A 19,854-nucleotide genomic window follows, 5' to 3' on the forward strand; every position below is an offset into this window, starting at 1 on the left:
AGATCCTGTCATTATCAAACTGGTAACTCAATTACCCATAGTCAACAGCATCGCAGTCCCATGGAATTATGAATGAGTGACAGTGACTTACAAGGGGAAAGAGGTTAAAGAAGAAGTGTGTGAAACCCATGGTTTGACCCGATCGGGGAGATGCTTTGCCTCCGAAGAGTTGAGAAAAGCTAAGACCTCAAAAGATAACCCAGTGTTGGTGAAGAAAGCTGTAACCGAGGAAGAAGTAGAAGAGTTTCTGAGAAAGATGAAAGTACAGGACTATTCCATTGTGCAGCAGTTAAGGAAGACACCGGCTCAGATCTCGCTCTTATCATTATTGATCCATTCAGATGAGCACCGGCGGGCCTTGATGAAGATCTTGAACGAAGGCCACATTCCTGACAAAATCTCAGTAAACCACTTGAAAAAGATAGCTAACAAGATATTTGAGGTAAACAGAGTCACTTTTTCTGATGATGAGTTGCCCATAGAGGGTACCGAGCACAATAGAGCCCTCTATCTAGCGGTGAAATGTGAAGATTCCGTGGTTACTCGGGTACTGGTTGACAATGGTTCCAGGGCAAATATTTGCCCTCTTTCTACTATGAACAAGTTGAAGGTGGATGGTGAAAGAATTCACAAGAATAGTATCTGCATTCGGGGATTCGACGGGGGAGGGAAACATTCGGTCGGGGATATAGTGCTCGAGCTTACAATAGGGCTAGTTGAATTTACTATGGAATTCTAGGTGCTCGATGTGGCTGTTTCTTACAATTTATTGTTAGGTCGACCCTGGATTCATGCTGCCAAAGCGGTCCCGTCCACTCTGCATCAAATGGTTAAGTTTGAATGGGATAGACAGGAAATTGTTGTGCATGGCAAAGACAATTTGTGTGTTCCCGGTGATTCCATTGTTCCATTCATAGAGTTTGAAGACGATAAGGGGTCGTGGGTTTATCAGTTTTTTGACACGGTATCGATAGAGAAAATTCCTGAAGGGAAGTGTGTGCCAACTCCAAGGGTAGCTATTGCATCAGTCATGGTAGCCATTGAAATGTTGAAATATGGTTTTGTACCGGGCAAAAGTTTGGGCGCATCTCTTCAAGGTATCGTAAAGCCTGTTTCTCTTCCTAAAAACTTGGATACATTTGGTCTGGGGTTCAAGCCCACAGTCGTAGACGTGAGAAGAGCTAGAAAATAAAACAGATAGCATAGGCCTTTCCAAAGCTAGTCTCGTGTCTATCCCGATCATTTGTTAGGCCAGGTACCAGAAAACGCCCAGTGACATCGGTTCCCATTTCAATGGTTGATGTGGATGGAGATTTGATGGAAAGGTTCGAGAGGATATTCGCCGATGTGAATGTGTTGGAAGCTGGAGAGGGTTCTAGCAAGGCGGATGTGCAATTTATTGGCCCAGTGCAAAGATTAACAATTGGGAAGCTACTCCTCTCCCCACCAGGAAGGAGTTTTGGTAGTTTGCTTTGATTTTCTTTCAATTTACCTGGATTATTCCAGGGTTGTAATTCAGATTCTATGTTCCATCCGTTTGGATGTATAAACCCCGTTGTCTTTAATTTCAATGAAATGCAATTTCTCTTTTCCTTTCTTCCTGATAGTTTTATTTTTGTTTTCATTTCTTCCTTGTACAGTTCTTTTTATGCCGGCCTCAATGATATGACATGCATGCGGAATCTCCGGCCCAGTCTTAAAAGCCAATCTAGTTCTGAAATAGTAATTCAAGAAATAGAATGTGATGTTGAATCAGAGTATGACGAGGATGAAGCCTTTGAAGAGATATTAAGCCATTTTGAATAAAAACCCAAGCCTAACCTGAGTGATACAGAAGCAATCAATTTAGGGGACCAAGATAATGTTCGGGAAACTAAAATAAGTGTCCATCTTGAACCACAACTCAGAGATGAGATAATTAAAACACTGTTCGAGTATAAAGATGTTTTTGCATGGTCCTATGACGACATGCCAGGTCTAAGCACTGGCTTGGTGGTTCACAAATTGCCCACTGATCCGGCATTCCCCCTTGTCAAGCAGAAGCTGAGGAAATTTAAAACTGATATGTGTGAAAATTAAGGAAGAGGTCACCAAACAGTTTGAGGCCAAGGTCATTCGGGTCACTCGGTATCCCACTTGGTTAGCTAATATAGTGCCTATGCTGAAGAAGGATGGCAAGACTAGGGTGTGTGTTGATTATCGAGACTTCAACAAGGCGAGTCCCAAGGATAATTTCCCACTGCTGAACATCCATATATTGATCGATAATTGTGCCAAACATGAGGTTGGTTCTTTTGTAGATTGTTATGCGGGCTACCACCAGATCTTAATGGATGAGGAGGATGCGGAAAAGACAACACTGATCACGCCCTAGGGAACGTACTATTATCGGGTCATGCCATTTGGTTTGAAAAATGCTGGGGCAACCTACATGAGGGCAGTAAAGACCATATTCCATGACATGATACACAGGAAGATCGAGGTTTATGTGAATGATGTGATTGTAAAGTCTAGAAAGCAGTCTAACCATGTCAGAGATCTGAGAAAGTTCTTCTAAAGGCTTCACATGAAAAATCTTAAGCTCAATCCTGTAAAATGTGCGTTCGGTGTTCTGTCTGGAAAGTTGTTGGGATACATAGTAAGCCGACGAGGTATTGAATTAGACCCGTCAAAAATCAAAGCCATCCAGGAATTTCCACCTCCGAAGAACAAGACTGAGGTGATGAGTCTGTTAGGAAGATTGAATTACATCAGCCGGTTTATTGCTCAGCTCTCGACAACTTGTGAGCCTATCTTCAAATTGTTAAAGAAAGATGATACAGTCAAGTGGACTGATGAATGTCAGGAAGAATTTGATAAGATAAAGGGGTACTTATCAAACCCACCAGTGTTGGTCTCGCCAGAACCAGGGAGATCTTTGATTCTGTATTTGACAGTCTTGGACAATTCATTTGGATGCGTGTTGGGATAGCATGACATTACTGGCAGGAAGGAGCAGACCATATATTATCTCAGCAAGAAGTTCACATCTTACGAGGTTAAGTACACTCAGCTTGATAGGACGTGTTGCGCCCTAACTTTTGTAGCCCAGAAGCTGAAACATTATTTGTCCTCTTATACTACTTACCTCATCTCTCGCTTGGATCCGTTGAAATATATCTTCCAGAAGCCTATGCCCACGGGAAGGCTCGCAAAGTGGCAGATCATGCCCACAGAATTTGAAATTATCTATGTGACTAGGACCACAATGAAAGCACAAGCATTGGCTGACCATTTGGCTGAGAATCCTGTCGATGAAGAAGATGAACCTTTGAAGACTTACTTCCCTGATGAAGAGGTAATGCACATTGATGAGTTGGAACAAATTGAAAGACCAAGATGGAAGCTTTTCTTTGATGGTGCTGCTAACGAGAGAGGCGTTGGAATAGGAGCGGTACTTGTTTATGAAACAGGGAATCATTACCCTGTTACAGCACAACTTTGGTTCTACTGTACTAACAACATGGCAGAATACGAGGCATGCATTCTGGGTTTGAGGATGGATGTGGACATAGGTGTCCAGGAAGTCTTGGTCTTGGGTGACTCGGACCTTCTGGTACACCAGATTCAGGGAGAATGGGAAACACGGGATTTAAAACTCATACCGTACCGGCAATGCTTGCATGATCTTTGTCAACGGTTTCAATCAATAGAGTTCAGGCATATTCCGAGGATCCACAATGAGGTCGCCGATGCTTTGGCTACTCTGACGTCAATGTTACATCATCCAGATAAGGCTTATGTAGACCCGTTGCATATTCAGGTCCGTGATCAGCATGCTTATTGTAACATAGTGGAGGAAGAGCTCGATGGGGAACCTTGGTTTCACGACATCAAGGAATACATCCGAAGGGGAGTATATCCGATACAAGCCACAAGTGATCAAAAGAGAACAATTCGTCGCTTGGCAAGTGGATTATTCTTCAGTGGATGAGTTTTGTACAAAAGAACTCCAGATCTCGGGTTATTAAGATGTGTAGATGCTAGAGAGGCCGCGACTATGATGACCGAAGTACATTATGGAGTCTGTGGACCACACATGAGTGGGTATGTGCTGGCAAAGAAGATTCTCCGGGCAGGTTATTATTGGATCACTATGGAGCTAGATTGTATCAGTTTCGTGCGTAAATGTCATCAGTGCCAAGTGCATGGAGATTTGATTCATTCTCCACCATCTAAATTACATACAATGTCTGCACCATGGCCTTTTATTACTTGGGGAATGGATGTCATTGGACCAATCGAGCCAGCAGCGTCCAATGGGCACAGGTTTATTCTGGTGGCCATCGATTATTTCACCAAGTGGGTAAAGGCTAAAACATTCAAGTCTGTAACCAGGAAGGCGGTGGTTGATTTTGTGCATTCAAATATCATTTGCCGGTTCGGGATACCGAAGGTGATCATTACAGACAATGGCGCTAACCTCAATAGTCATCTGATGAAAGAGGTATGTCAATAGTTCAAGATTACACATCGCAATTCTACCCCATACCGCCCTAAGGAAATGGAGCAGTTGAGGTGGCCAACAAGAATATAAAGAAGATACTTCGAAAAATGGTGGAAGGTTGTAGGCTGTGACATGAAAATCTGCCGTTTGCATTGCTAGGTTATCGCACTATTGTTCGTACTTCAGTAGGGACGACTCCTTATTTGTTGGTGTATGGCACCGAAGCAGTGATACCCACAGAAGTGGAAATTCCATCCCTTCAAATTGTTGTGGAGGCTGAGATCGATGATGAGGAGTGGGTCAAAACCCACTTGGAACAATTGAGTTTGATCGATGAGAAGAGACTGGCAGCAGTGTATCATGGCCAGTTGTATCAACAAAGAATGGCAAGAGCATACAACAAGAAGGTGCACCCATGGAAGTTTGAAGTGGGGCAGTTAGTATTGAAATGCATTCTTCTTCATCAGGTTGAAGCAAAAGGAAAATTCGCCCCAAATTGGTAGGGGTCGTTCGTTGTGACCAGAGTGTTGTCCAATGGTGCATTGTATTTGACAAATGTAGAAGGCAAATGTGTAGAAATGGCTATCAATTCTGATGCAGTCAAGAGATACTATGTATGATTTATTTCTTTGATTGTACTTGTTTGTATTTGGCACGTTTCGAATATTGAGATGACGAAGGCATTTTGTTCTGCTATCCAAACACTTTATCCCTTGTCACCCCTTTTGAGCCTTATTTGTTTTCTTTCATACCCCTCTGTCGGAATCAGTAACAAATATTAGGAACACAAGCTTAAAAGATAAGTAAAGGAAGAAGAGAAAAATAGAAAGAAAAGAAAAAAGAAAGAAAGAATGAAAAGAGAGAGAAAGAATGAAAAGAGAAAGAAAAGAAATAAAAAAAGAAAAAAAACAAATAGAGAAAAGAAAGCAAAAAAGAGAAAGAAAAGCAAGAGAAAAGAGAAAATCACAGCAACAAAGTAATTCCTATGTCATGAACTACGTTTGACCTAATTCCTTTTAAGGATACGTAGGCAGCCTCATGGTTCGGTCCCATCAAAATAAAAGTCCAAAAGTCCCCAACCAAGAAACTGGGGCAGAAGTTGTGGTCGTTATCAGAAATCTGATTCCGAAAGTTGTAATTTTGAACACATTCGAATGGTTTTAAGCTTTTCATACCCTTTCTTTCTAAGCCCATCCAAAAGCCACATTACGGTCCAAAGAAAGACCTTCCGGTCAGTTCTCGAGAAATCCAAGTCGAGCAGGTAGAGGTGATTCATATCATGGTGCAACACTCTGGTCCGAATAGGGAAAAGAAACCAAAATGAGAGAGTCTTATTGGTGAAAACCCCCACGGGCACCGTAAGGCGACGAGAGTAGAGAGAAATAAAAATGAGAGAGTCTTATTGGTGATATCCCTCACGGGCACCTTAAAGAGAAAGTGAGTTGACAGATGAAGGAATGAGAGAGGTCTGCTAGTGAAAACCTTTCAAGGCACCGCAGGATGAACAAGGTCGGGATTTGAGGTAAAGAAATCAGGTTATGGAAATTTTGGGGCAACAAAGTATGGCAACTGAATGTTGATTGGTTGGACAGATCGGGCCGATTAATCCAAATTGCATGTCATGATCATTGGTGCCAGCTGTTCCACTCAGATAAGTCTCTTTTCTTTTTCTCTTCAGATAGTCTTCCAGTTTTGGACTTCCTTATCCTTAACTCTGAAAGTCATTACATTTCATTTCTTTGGGTTTATTTCTCTAAGATGTTCCCAATGTCAGTTCTGTTTAAGAAAATGAGAAGGAATTTCAAAGCTCACTACCATCTTCAAGATTGCAAAGCACAGTGCGACCAGAGCATAACAAAGATAGCATGATGAAAAAGGGGATAAAATGCCAGCAAGAGTTCCATCGGCAAAATGATTTGGTTATTTCATGGGAGATGCAGAGGATCAGTTAAAGGGGTCAGAGGTGTGAAGCAACGGTTCGGGTATAGAACACTCGGGTCATCCAAAGTCATGGGGTTTTGAAAGTCAATCGGAAAGTCAAGTGGTTCAGGGCCAGTTCGGGGAAGTCAGTCAAAACAAAACAATGCAGCGGAGAGACCTTCAGCAAAGAATGCCATCAACCAACCACCATATTTAAAACTGACAAGATTTTTCTTTGATTAAACAGGGGCAGAAAGTTTCGGTTGTTTCGGAGAAACCCTCCCTGGAGAAAGCCAGTCAGCAAACAGGTTTGATATTTTATTTTCAGGACCCTCCTGGAAAATGGGACCTAGTTTAAATGTTCAGAAATAGCATAATATAGCATAAGTGCATCCCAAAGGAATATAAGTTGGCTTAGAAGTTTGCATGTTCGAGATAGGATTCAATTAGGAGTTTCTAGAACCCTCCTGAATAATGGGACTTAGTTTAAAGATTTCCATTAGATCACAAGATGTATCGTAAGCTCTGTCGTAGGGTAATATAATTCAGTCGTAAAAGTGTTAATTTTTAGGACAAGATTTGATTTTGAGTTTCAGGACCATCCTGCATAATGGGATGTAGCTCTAAGACCCTCTTAGATAACAAGATTTAGTGGATGTCACACCTTTAGAAGACACAACATAGATTTAAAATTGTTGTTTAGGCAAGAATTGTCAGGACCCCCTGGATAATGGGACCTAGCTTTCAAATTTTTAGTAATATTTGGTAATATGATTCAGTTTAACACTCACGTATGTGCCCAGTTACCAAACTGGGGAAGAAAATTTTCTTTGTTTTGTCTATTTTTGTTTTGTTGAAATCAGGTACCCACTTGGAGAATAGGGAGAAGCAGTTCAAGTTAGCAGTCAGGAACCCGCCTGGAGAGCAGGGAATACATTCAAGTTTAGCAATCAGGAGCCCGCCTGGAGAGCAAGGAATATATTTCAAGTTAGAAGTCAGGAGCCCGCCTGGAGAGCAGGGAATACATTTCAAGTTAGAAGTTAGGAGCCCGCCTGGAGAGCAAGGAATATATTTCAAGTTAGAAGTCAGGAGCCCGCCTGGAGAGCAGAGAATACATTTCAAGTTAGAAGTCAGGAGCTCGCCTGGAGAGCAGGGAATACATTTCAATTTAGAAGTCAGGAGCCCGCCTGGAGAGCAGAGAATACATTTCAAGTTAGAAGTCAGGAGGCTGCTTGGATAGCAGGGAATACATTTCAAGTTAGAAGTCAGGAGCCCGTCTGGAGAGCAGGGAATACATTTCAGTTTAGAAGTCAGGAGCCCGCCTGGAGAGTAGGGAATACATTTCAGTTTAGGATTCAGGGCCTGCCTGGAGAGCAGGGAATACATTTCAGTTTAAAAGTCAGGAGCCCGCCTGGAGAGTAGGGAATACATTTCAGTTTAGAAGTCAGGAGCCCGCCTAGAGAGCAGGGAATACATTTCAAGTTTAGCAGTGAGGAGCCCGCCTGAAGAGTGGGGAATACATTTCAAGTTAGCAGTCAGGAGCCCGCCTGAAGAGCAGGGAATACATTTCAAGTCAGGAGCCCACCTGGAGAACAAGGGAGTACAATTCAAATTTTAGCTTTCAAGTTCTTATTGATAGTTGGTAATATGATCCGTTTTACACTTACATATGTCCCTAGATACCCAAACCGGGGAAAAAAATTTCCTCTGTTTTTGTCATTTCGTTGAAGTCAGGAGCCCGCCTGGAAAGCAGGGAATACATTTCAAGTTGGAAGTCAGGAGCCCGCCTGGAGAGCAGGGAATACATTCAAGTTCAGCAATCAAGTGTCCACTCGGAGAAAGGAAAACATCTCAAAGTGTAGTTGGCAGTCAGGCATCCACCTGAAGAAGAGGAAAACATCTCACATTATAACTCAAGGCGGCAACAAAGGGATTTCATCAAGTCAGCAAGGCAACAAGAATCACAAGAGCAGATGGAAGATATAGATAGGATTTTGTAATGCAGATCTAGTATAGTCTAGCTTCTTTTTATTTTTATCATGGTGTAATAAGGGGATGTAGTAAGCAGTAGCAACAGCAACAACAGTGAAATTATGGCTTCATGGTAGTCCCAGCTACCAAAACTTCCCGAACTATACTGACCTGATTCCTTTTTAGCCAACGATATGTAGGCAACCTTAGAAGCAGGGTGCAGTCAAATCTTTCAAAAATGTTTCATACGGAGTATTCAAACGGGCAAAAATTGCTCATATCCGCTCACATATCTTTGCACGAAAACTCTTCGTATTTTCGAGCAAAGAGGGGCAGCTGTGAGCACGTGATTTTTGCCCTATATATGAATTACTCCCATAGATTAAAACAAAATAATTTCTTTTCATTATTTGGAATTTTTGAGGATTTTGTGGCATTTTCTGATATGTGTTTGCATTTGTCTGTGCATTTTTGTTCTTGTTTAAAGTAATGGAAAATACAAAAAGAAATATGTTGCATCTGCATCTTGGATCTAATTTTACATTTTAGGATTAATTGACAAATTAGTTGTTTTATAAAAATGGAAAAAATCAAAAAAAAGTAAGTAACTTATTTTTGCAATTTTAAATTTTAATTTCGATTTTTGGTATTTTTTTCCTTGAATTTAGTTTTTAATTAGTTGTGGTAATTGTTATCTAGATTTAATTAATGTAATAGGATAATTTGATTAGTGATTAATTTAGGTTTATTTTATTTTTAAATTTAAAAGAATTTTGGAAAATAAAAAAAAAAGGATTTTGGAAGAAATTGAATTTTTGGGCTAAAATCTAAAATTGTCCAAGCCCAAACAAATTTCCTTTTAGACCCGTCCAAATCACCCCTTATCCGGCCTAAAACCCGCGTCCAACACGGTCCAATTTCCCCTCCTCCTCAAACGACACCGTCCATGATCGAATCAATCAGAACCGTCGAGGTTAATCTAATCCAACGGTGTGGAAGCGAGGTGGATTTATTATTTAACTGTCCGAACCCTCAGCCCCCCCCCCTCCCCTCTCATCCTCTTTCAACCTTCTCACTCTGAAACCCTAGCTAGCCATCCCCAAATCCTCCATCGCCGGTGGCGGCGCCACCGCAAACCACCACCAAACTTACACCAAATACCCTCCTCCATCTCCACATCCCAGATCCGCACCCATTTTACCTCAAATCGAACCCCAACCGTTCAAATTTCAAATCGATACCTCAAACCCTAGCCGCTGCCCTAGAATTCCCAACCCCCTGCCGGGCGGCGCCGACTCCTTTTCCCACCAAATCAACCCCAAATAATCACCATAACCTCCCCATCCCAAATATCCAACCCTTTACCCTTAAATCAACCCCAAACTCTTCGAATCTGGAGGCCGAGTCTGACCCTTAGAAGATGCAAAGTCATATTTTAGTCAAGTTTGGTAACATGCAAAATCATGGAGTGCAATTCTTTCAAACTTTGAGGTTTGGACTCAACGAAATTGATGTCGTTCAGTTGTTCTTGACAAAGAACAAAGGATCGGCATAAGTTTAGTTGAGTCCATTGTCCCCGTCCGATTTCGATGGTTCGATTTGGTAAGTTCCTACGCTCTCCTTGCATTTTTCTTTCTCTTTCATTATCCTCCTACCCCCCCCCCCTTTCTTTAATTTGGTTAAAATTCGTTTAGAATTTTTGAGTTCAAGTTGTGTTCCGTCCTATGTTTTGTTTTCCTTTTCTTCTTTCTCTCCCTCTTCTTTGGTAAGTTCTAGGTTTCTTCTGTTGGGAATTCTGGGTCAGTTGTTAATTTGGGAATCCCTGTCTGTTTCTAATTGGTTTCTGAAAAATCAAAAGACTAAGTAGGATCTTATTTGGGTCTGTAGACCCATACCAATTTGGTTGGGCCAATTTGGCCCACATTTGGACACGTTCTAGTTTTTGAAGGGTAATTAACCAGGGTTTGAGGGGTATTCCGGTCAATCAGCATAGGGCATCTTGCTGTAACAGAAATAGGAAGCTTCTTAGAAGCTGACCTTGGGACATATTTGATTTCTGGAAAATTAAGCTAGGGATACTTAAGCAAAAAAAAACAAAATTCAAAAGGGGTCAAAGTGCAAAGAATGACACCTTTCAACAGCCCTAATGCCTTGCCTATAAAGGCATCATTACTTGATATTCAAGTCAGATTTTGAAGAGAAAAAATCCTAAAAAAGCTTAAACGGCTGAATTCTTTTAAAAGTTCCAAAATTCCTGCATTCCACCGTGGTGGAACTATCAAAATCCTGCCTGTTTGGATTTCTGATTCCTCTTTATTAGCTAAAGTACTTAAAGTTTTCCCTAGTTACACTTCTGGTTGAGAAATGGCTTGAGCTTTTCGTTTGAAGCTGGTTTTGCATTTGTTATTCCCCTACTGTTCCATCGTTTGTTCTTGAGTTGATTACACTGTTTCATTGACTGAATCTGGGCTCTTTTTCTGTTGTTGCTCCGCTGATTCTGCAATGCTCTTGTTTCCCTTTTTGGGCAGCTACACATTCTTGAATCTTGTACAATGTGGTGCACAAGTTCAGGAATGAAATGGAAATGGAAATTTTGAAGCATATTATTAAGTTTCTTGTCTCTGAAATGTTAGTCCTATTTTCTTGGAATTCATCAGATGTTATAGATTATTTTTGACTTTCCTTTCGTCATGTTTACTCTTTGTTTTTTAGCCTTAAGTCTGTTTTGTAATATTGGGCGAACCATGGACTTTAGCCATTTAATAAATTTTAATTCGTGTTAAGGGGTCTTTAAGGCTATAGTTGCAGATGTTTCATGTCAATTTGTTATGTCTTTTAAACCCTGTTTAGTTTTGGCTGAGATCTGTGTTGCTTTCTAGTGTGAAATTATATTTAAACTTGTTGGAAATAACAAGTTTTTGGTCTGCTTGTATAGAATAGGTTCTATTAGTATGAGATTTATTTGAGGTTTAAATTCTCATGTCTTTATTTTGAGTTAATTTGAGGCTTTGAAAGTTGAAGTTGCCTACTGCATAGTTATTAAAATTGGATCTTCAATTACTCTCCAAATGCATGTCATATAAATTTGAAGCTTAGCTAGTAATTAAAACTCAGAATTGAATGCCAGTGTAATTTCATATTTTCATATGGTTTTTTTGTTTGATTGGTATTTAATCGATTTTTGCATAATTTTGGTTCTGAAATTGGGCTTAAAGCTGGCCCAGTTTTGGCGTTCAAAAAAAATCAGAACCTATTTGCATACAATCTGCTCTTGGACGTCCTTTTCACCAAAGGTTGGGCTCATCTTGGGTTCAAGCTTGAAGGCCTTTGCAATCAGACTGCTTACCTCTTGGCTACTTGAGCCCATGACATTTTGTCAAATTCAGCTCTTCAGTTAATTGTCATGTGCGTTTGAGTGGTTAGTTAAAATCCCTTTAAGTTTTCTCTTAATTAACTAATCTTCTTAAAATGAATTGAGGTGAGCCTTATCATATAACACAAATAGCTTATGGTCTTCCGAAACATAGTTTGAGCTTCCCTCTAAAATTGGAATTGAGGTGTGTCATGCCGAATAAAATCTTAAAATGCACGAACCTCATTTAGTTGATCTTGAATATTTGAATCCTTAGAAATCGAGGCATGCCATTTAGCGAATTTTCCATGGCCCTCGCAAAGTCGCAAATGTGTAGTTGCTTTAGGCGCGTTATTTTAATAATTTATCTTCCTAAACTCAGGTGTACATTTATGTGACCCAAATCCAAATCTCAACAACGTTAGATAAAATATGTCGAGAGTCGCGTGTGCATTTATGTGACGTGATTCGAGACGTATTTTAAACGACGTTGCAATTTTCCTTAAAAATAATTAAAGCGGTTAATAAGTTAAAATATACCATAGTCTAAAACATGTATTAAAATCAGATAATAGGCCAATTATAACAGTTGAGCGACCATGTTAGAACCACGAAACTCGGGAATGCCTAACACCTTCTCTTGGGTTAATAGAATTCCTTGCCCGAATTTCTTTGTTCGAGGACTGTTAAACAGAGTCAATCTTTTCCTCGATTCGGGATTAGAACCAGTGACTTGGGACACCGTAAATCTCCCAAGTGGTGACTCTGAATCTTTTAATAATAAATCCTGTTTCGATTGTCCTTTAATTGGAAAAACTCCCTTATACACCCTTTTATCGGGGTGTAGGAAAAAGGAGGTGTGACAGATGTGACGAGCAATGAAATTGCCTCCGTAATTCATTTCTTTCATTCAGTACTCGATCCAGACAAAAATGAGGTAAATTTCAATAACTTAACCTGGGATTGGAGGAACGAGATTGTTGCTTTTTTGCAGTATGGTATCGTCCCTGAAGACAAGAAAAAAGCTCACGTGCATCGAAAAAAGGCTGCTCGATATTGTTTAAAGCAAGACAATCTTTATCAAAAAATGTTCGGTGGACCCTTAGCAAGATGCCTCGAGCCTTCTCAAACAGAATATGTAATGAGAGAGATACACAAGGGGCATTGTGGAAATCACGCAGGAGGAAGATTACTAGTAAAAGCCATGATTAGAGCAGGCTATTATTGGCATAAAATGGAAGAGGAAGCGGAAAATTTCGTGGCTAAATGTGATAAATGCCAAAGATACGATAATTACATGCATAGACCTGCAGAGTTGTTACATCCAGTTGTTATACCGTGGCCTTTTATGAAATGGGGGATGGATATCGTGGGTCCTCTACCACAAACAAAAGGCAAGGTAAAACTTTCTTGTACTCACTGATTATTTTACTAAATGGGTAGAAGCAGGAGCATTTAAACAGGTACGAGAAAAAGAAGTCAGAGATTTCATTTGGCAAAATATCATATGTCGATTCGGTGTACCAAAGGAAATCGTGTGTGATAATGGCCCGCAATTTATAGGCGCACAAATCACGGAATTTTTTCAAAGTTGGCAGATTAAAAGGAATACTTCAACACCTTATAATCCGGTGGGTAACGGACAAACTGAATCGTCAAAAAAAGTCATTATCAACAATTTCAAGAAACGATTGGAAGAATCCAAAGGTAATTGGCTAGAATTGCAACCTGGTATTTTATGGGCATACCGCACCATAGAAAAAACAAGTACGGGTGAAACACCATTCTGATTGGTGTACGGAGCTGAAGTCTTAATTCCAGTTGAGATAGGGGAGCCAAGCACAAGGTACACGCAAGCGTCAGAGGAATCTAATGAAGAAGAAATGTGCATAAACCTTGATCTACTTGAAGGAAAAAAGGAAGTTGCATTAATAAGAATGGCAGCACAAAAACAAGTCATGGAACGATATTACAATCGGAAGGCACGTCTAAGATACTTCAAAATTGGGGACTTCGTACTCAAGAAAGTTTTTCAATCCACAAAGGCGGCTAATGCGGGAAAATTAAGTCCAACTTGGGAAGGACCTTGCAAGATTCATGGTATCGCGGGGAAAGGAGCATACGAGATGGAAACAATGGATGGCAAGATATTACCTTCACATTGGAATGTCGTTCACCTAAAGAGATACTATTTCTAAGCAATACCTACGGTCAGGTATCCTCGTTTTAAAATTTTATTTTTGAAATGTTAAAATTTTACTAACGATTTTAGATGATATGCAAAAAGCTAACCCGTACTAAATGATGAATCACGACCTGCAAGGCATTTGGAATAGATTAAAATTCCCGGTCTAGGGTTAAAACTATTCTGATAGAAATTGAGATAGGTTAAGCCGTCTTCATCTAAAATCGTACCTCCGAGTCCCGTATGTTTTATTCCTTTACAGGAAAAGGACCAAATAAGAGGAGTAATCAAGTGCTCGAGACTTCATACTTCAAAGCTCAAACACTCGGGGGACTATGTAATATACATAGACATATGTATAAAGAAGGCAAAAAAGATTGGGAAATAATCAAAGTTCAAGCCTAAAAAGTTTACTCATTGGATGAATCAAGTGCAGAGCAAAGTTACGAGCTAAGGCCAAAGAAAAACCTTATCATAGTTAGGTTAAAGGCAATGTACTGAAACGGATTATAAATAAAAACCTTGTATTTTATTTTCTTTTTTGAAATTTGTTATAAGGAAAACAGTTATGAAGAAGTTATAAAAGTTATTTAAATACATGTAAGGTGTTATTTAAAACTTGACAAAGTTCAAATAAAAACTTGTCAAAGTTATTTCAAGAAACATGTGTATTCCTATTTCTTTTGTCGTACATTAACACCATTATGAAGTTTAGACGTCTTCTTCATTAAGTGTCGAATATAAAAGGGCCCTCTTTTATAAATTTCATGATTGATTTAAACATTCATGGAGTTAAAAAAGCATTTTACAAAATAAAAGTGCAAAATATTGAATAAGTCCTTAAAATATAAAGTTAAGAATGAGCAAAACAGAAGTTCAAAAATAACTACAAAAACTTCTTAATATTAAAAAGTTTAGACTAAGTACGAACTTAGTCATAAACTAAGAGTTACTTATACAAAACGCCCCGGAAAAGATCTGGGGACTTGGTGTTTTTAACAAAATCTCAAATAGGACCAAGGGTTGTAACCACATTCCACCAAAGAAAAAAAGAGGAGTCACATATCATTAACTTGTCACCGAGGAGTTGAAGAAGGAACTAAAGCAGGGTCATCAGCAGCAGCAGGCCCAACTTGACTTGAAGGAGTTGGAACATTCACCGTACCCATATCATCTTCAACATTGTCAGAAGATTCAGCCACGGGAGAAGGAAAGTCTTGGCTCTGTTGAGTCTTTTCAATAGTTTCTCTTATTTTGGCTAACTCAGCTTCCAAGTTAAAATTCTCCTGGTTAACTTCCACAAGGGTATCATGGCGAGTATTTAAAAATGCCCAACTCACTTCAATTGCGGTTTAGTCTTCAAGAATCTCGTAATCTCTCTCCCAATCAGCAATTTCACTTTTAGGCTTTTTATTCTCAACCAAGGCAGAATCATAAGAAGTTTGAAGGGAAGCATGTGAACTTTCTAATGAACGAACCTTATCAGAAGATTCCCGGAGATCTTCTTGAGTCTGAGTCAGAGTTTGCACAAGTTCACCGGCATACGCTTCTTTCTCACTTAACAGAGCCTTCAACTCTCTGATTTCTTCACTAGCCTTGGAGAGTTTCTCGGAAAAAGAAGTTTCGAGAAGATTCTTGTCCTTACCAGCATGATTTGAGAAAGCTCTTTCAACCGCCAATTCCGTAGTTAAAACCCTCAATTGTTGCTCTAAGGTGCACTTGTTCTCTTCTAACACTTCCATGTCAATTTGAAGGCTTTCATAGTGTTCTCTCCAGTTATCTACTTCAACTTCATACTCATACATTAGTTGCTCCATGTGGGAAACCATCTTCGTCATTTCTGTACCAACGAGGTTGATCTAAAAAAAGAGAGGAAAAGGTAAGAACCTTAATAAAAAGGAGTAGCAAATCATTAAAAAGGAATACCTTTAGTGATGATTGTATTATGTCATTCATCCAAGTTAAAGAGTTGTGGCTCTCTCGATTGGACCAATTAGGGGCTTCAACCACACGTCAGCCCCACCTGATTTTCTCAAAAGATTACCATCGGCAGGAACCTCGATGATAACTTGTTTCATGGCTCCGCTTCCACTTGAGGAACCTGCCTCAGTTTGTTGAACAGTTGTAGGAGGAACTGTGGATGGGGTCAAAACAGCCTGGGGGGAGCAGCAATGGCAACGGTCACGACTGGCAAAGAAGGTATCATAGGAGCACATATAGAAAAAGAAGCAAGGGGTGCTTCATCAGAAACTGGGCCTAAACTTTCATAACCAAACCCGCGGGCAAAAAGATATTTAGTAGAATCAAGAGTATCAGCGGGAGTTTCATCGTCAGAAATCACCAACAAGGCTTCAACAGGCTCGGTAAGAGGAATAGAATGAGGGGGAGATGCTTCATCATCTGAAATAATTCGTCTCCTAGCCCGTGGCCTTTTTATCAAAGAACCCCCGTCTTGCTCTTCTTCTTCTTCTTCAGAGTCCTGATCAATAGTAGCTTTCCTTTTCGATGAAGAACCCAAAATTATCTCTTGGGCCCTTTCCAAAAAAATTATGGAAGCTACGACGGCCTCAACACTTACGCCTCGAATGGGAAATCCTGACGAAAAGAAGGATCAAAATAATTTCTGGAAGAAGAAATAAGTAAAATTATAAAATAATCTTACCGTGAGTTTTCACTTTCCAACCAAATCAATGGGAGTGGTTTTTCCAAGACCTACCGTCCATTGGAGAAACATTAAATAGCTTTCTTACCCAACCATGGAAGTTTAGAATTTCATCAACAACTCCCATTGTTGCTGAAAAAGAAAAGGAAAATTAAAATGGTGATCATCAAGATTGAGAAAAAGGTACGAGAAAGTTATTAAAAAGAAAACTCACGTACAAAATTTCACTTCTCAGGAAAGGGAACATTTTCATCACCCACTAAACTAACAATGGGGGTAGCAACAAACCTGGTGTACCAGCCACGGTCTTTGTCATCTTCTGGACTGACCAGAACTCTCTTTCTTCTTGCCACTAGAGTGAAAACTCCTTAGCGAAAGAGTTTGAGAGAATAGAGATGGATTAAATGAAAAAATGTAAAAGGTATACCAGCCATATTGGTCAAATGCCTCAAGTAAGCAACGACACTCCACACAATAGGGCCAATTTGTCCTAAACAGACGTCGAAAAAGCAACAGAATTCAAGGATAACAGGGTCAATAGCAGGTTTGAAACCCAACGTGAAAGGATATGTATAAACAAAAGAAAACCCAGTTAAATAAGAGGTGATTCTTTGGTTCGCATTGGGGATTATAATGGGGAAGTCATGGCTCCAATGGAAATCTATACGAACTACTGAAATCATACCTTCAGTAATTTGACTCGGGTAGATATCAGCACGATCTAATGAAGACAGTTGACTTCTAATGGATTCTCTATCATTGTAGAAAGATAGTTCCGCAGGAACAATTTCATCCACTAAAAGTTCACGAAGAGGTTCAGTGGGTTCTTTAGTCCTAGATGAAGATCTTTGAGAAAGTGAAACTCTAGTTCTAGAAGGAGGAGTAGAACTCGATAAAGGAATAGAGGGGCCTCGTGATGAAGAAGGCCCTAAACTTCGAAGCCTTCCTTCTCTTCTACTTCTAATAGGAGCAAGAGAAAGGTTGTCAACAATGGGGATTCTCCGAGGGTTAGGGTTGGAAGAAGACATAGTAGTACGAGGATGAAGAAAATTAGAATTGAATAATCTAAACTTTTGTGAAAAGGACAAAGGTAAAAATTTATATTTATAGTCAGAAGTAACCATCAAAGGAAAAGGTGCAATGATGGAAACGTCATAATGAGAATTGACGCTTCGTAATTGGTGAAGTCGTAAAAAAGCCTTAAAAGACGCTGAAAGGTTGCAGAGCCAACCAGGAGATGCCACGTGTCATGGACATTAAATGGAAGAGACAGTTGAAGCATCAGGTCTAGAAAAAAATTAATGGCGGCAAATATTCCCGCTTTAATGAGGTCCACTTCCCAAATATTCTATTGATGAATAAATGGCAAGTGGGGGGACTAACTATATTGGAAAAAATTAAGTTTATATATAGAATTCATTACAAGATGACACGTCATGATGCGTGGACCAGTTAAAGAAGGATATGTGATGAAGAATAATCAAAGAAGCACGAGCTTCAACAGGCACGGGCAGATGTTCAGGGAAAAAGCAAAGAGGATAGGTGCTCGAACCTCTTTATGATGGAAGGAAATGAATCTGATAGTAAATAAGGTATAGATACGTACTATTGGGCATTAAATACGGAAAACGTTAAGGAATCTGTATTGCATCAAATATGATTGCTGATTGTAACGTTACATTAAAAGTCATTAAATGTCATTAATTGACAATAATGGCTCAATTATGGTAGAAACAAAATGTATTACCTAGAAATAGCTATAAAAGGAGAAGACTGATCATTTGTAAGGACACGAAATATCATCGGAATATACTGATTTACTTTGCTTTCTTCTGTTCATATTATTATTATTAAAGCCAATTTCTTTTATTCAATCTATATTTGATTATCAGTAACTCGAGTTCTTCTAAAATAAAGCTTTAACCGAAATTTCTATTTTTGGTTAAACACCTTTCACATAGGATTTGCTCAATATTTTTAGCAATATTGAAAATAACTTCGATAAAAGCATAAACTCTCATACTTCATTATTATTCAGGTTTTACTGCAACTATAACATTTGCAAATAAACTGCATAACAAAATACATCTGAAATATCAAGATTTCGTTACAATACAATAATTATACCATATATTATATCTGAAATAAACTTATATGATAACACATATGAAAGTACTCATGATAAAATACCATTATTATACAAGTATTATTCCATATATCATACTTAAATTATTCCATGAATCATCAAATGCTACTATGATACTAGAATTAAACTGTTTAACCAAAAATCTGAGTATTTGGTCAAAGCTAGAAATAAAGAGAAATTGGGTTACTGATAATCAGGAGACGAAAATAATAGAAGACTTCTGAGAATAAGTAGTTTTGTATTTCAGTGTAATCTCAATAATATTTCATGTGTCTACAGATGTTGAGTCCTTCTCCTTTTATAGTTGATTCTAGGAAAAGATGTAATGCATTTGTCTTAATGAGGCAATTATGAGCAATAAATGACATTAAAAGAAACGTTACACAATCATTTCTATTTAATTCAAATTTTCTAACGTATTTGATATTTAATGCTGTATTAAAACTCTTTTATGTCATCAGATTCGTATCTTCAACTTCTTCTGATCTTCGGTCTTTAAATGACTCGAATAGGTACGAGACTCGTACCTATTTGAGTAACGGTCCACACCTATGTTGTTTTCTTCTCCCCATATCTGTTGTCTCCCGTGCCTCTTGGCTATTTATTGCGTTTTGACCTTTTGACCAGTCCACGTGTCATGACATGTCATCTTCAATACAGATAGTCCCCCCACTTTCCATTTATTTATCAATTAAATATTTGGGAAGTGGATCTTCACGAAAAAGAAATTTTCGCCGTAATCAATGCTATGTCAGTACTGATGCTTTAGTTGTCTTTTCTATTTAATGCTCTGCACACGTGTCACCTTCTGATTGGCTCTGTAATTTTACAGCCTTTTTCAAGGCTTCTTTATCCCCTTTATTTATAAAGTGATAGTTGCCTTTATTATAGGCTTTCCATCATTATACTTCTTTGTTTGACGATTGCTATTATATACATATTTAACCTTTTTTCCTTTAGTTCATCCTTTATCTGCAATGGCATCTCTGAATCCTAACCCTAAGAGAATCCCAATTCTTGATAGCTTCCCCAACGCCCCTGTAAGACATAGAAGGGGTAGAGGTGGCAGGCTTCGTAGCCTAGGATCCGTTCGTGGTGGTTCCTCTGGTTCCATCACTTCTTCTTCTAGTTT

General features: G+C 39.1%; 1 protein-coding gene across 1 annotated transcript; it reads left to right on the forward strand.

Annotated features, from left to right (window-relative positions):
- The first annotated feature begins 3,247 nt into the window (after positions 1-3,247).
- LOC138875577 (uncharacterized) lies at positions 3,248-13,927 on the forward strand. Its single transcript, XM_070154416.1, has 6 exons — positions 3,248-3,578; positions 4,646-4,785; positions 6,654-6,714; positions 12,644-13,128; positions 13,328-13,436; positions 13,551-13,927. Exons 1-6 carry the CDS (start codon positions 3,248-3,250, stop codon positions 13,925-13,927), a joined length of 1,503 nt encoding a protein of 500 aa, XP_070010517.1.
- The last annotated feature ends 5,927 nt before the right edge of the window (positions 13,928-19,854 follow it).

This window comes from Nicotiana sylvestris, chromosome 8 (genome assembly GCF_000393655.2).
Source record: "Nicotiana sylvestris chromosome 8, ASM39365v2, whole genome shotgun sequence".
Lineage (NCBI taxonomy): Eukaryota > Viridiplantae > Streptophyta > Magnoliopsida > Solanales > Solanaceae > Nicotiana > Nicotiana sylvestris.

Coding starts and splice junctions, on each gene's coding strand:
- LOC138875577 (XM_070154416.1), top strand. CDS start 3,248: ATGAAAGCACAAGCATTGGCTGACCATTTGGCTGAGAATCCTGTCGAT. Junction 3,579..4,645: donor CCAGGAAGTCTTGGTCTTGG/GTGACTCGGACC, acceptor TTGCATTGCTAG/GTTATCGCACTATTGTTCGT. Junction 4,786..6,653: donor AGATCGATGATGAGGAGTGG/GTCAAAACCCAC, acceptor TTGATTAAACAG/GGGCAGAAAGTTTCGGTTGT.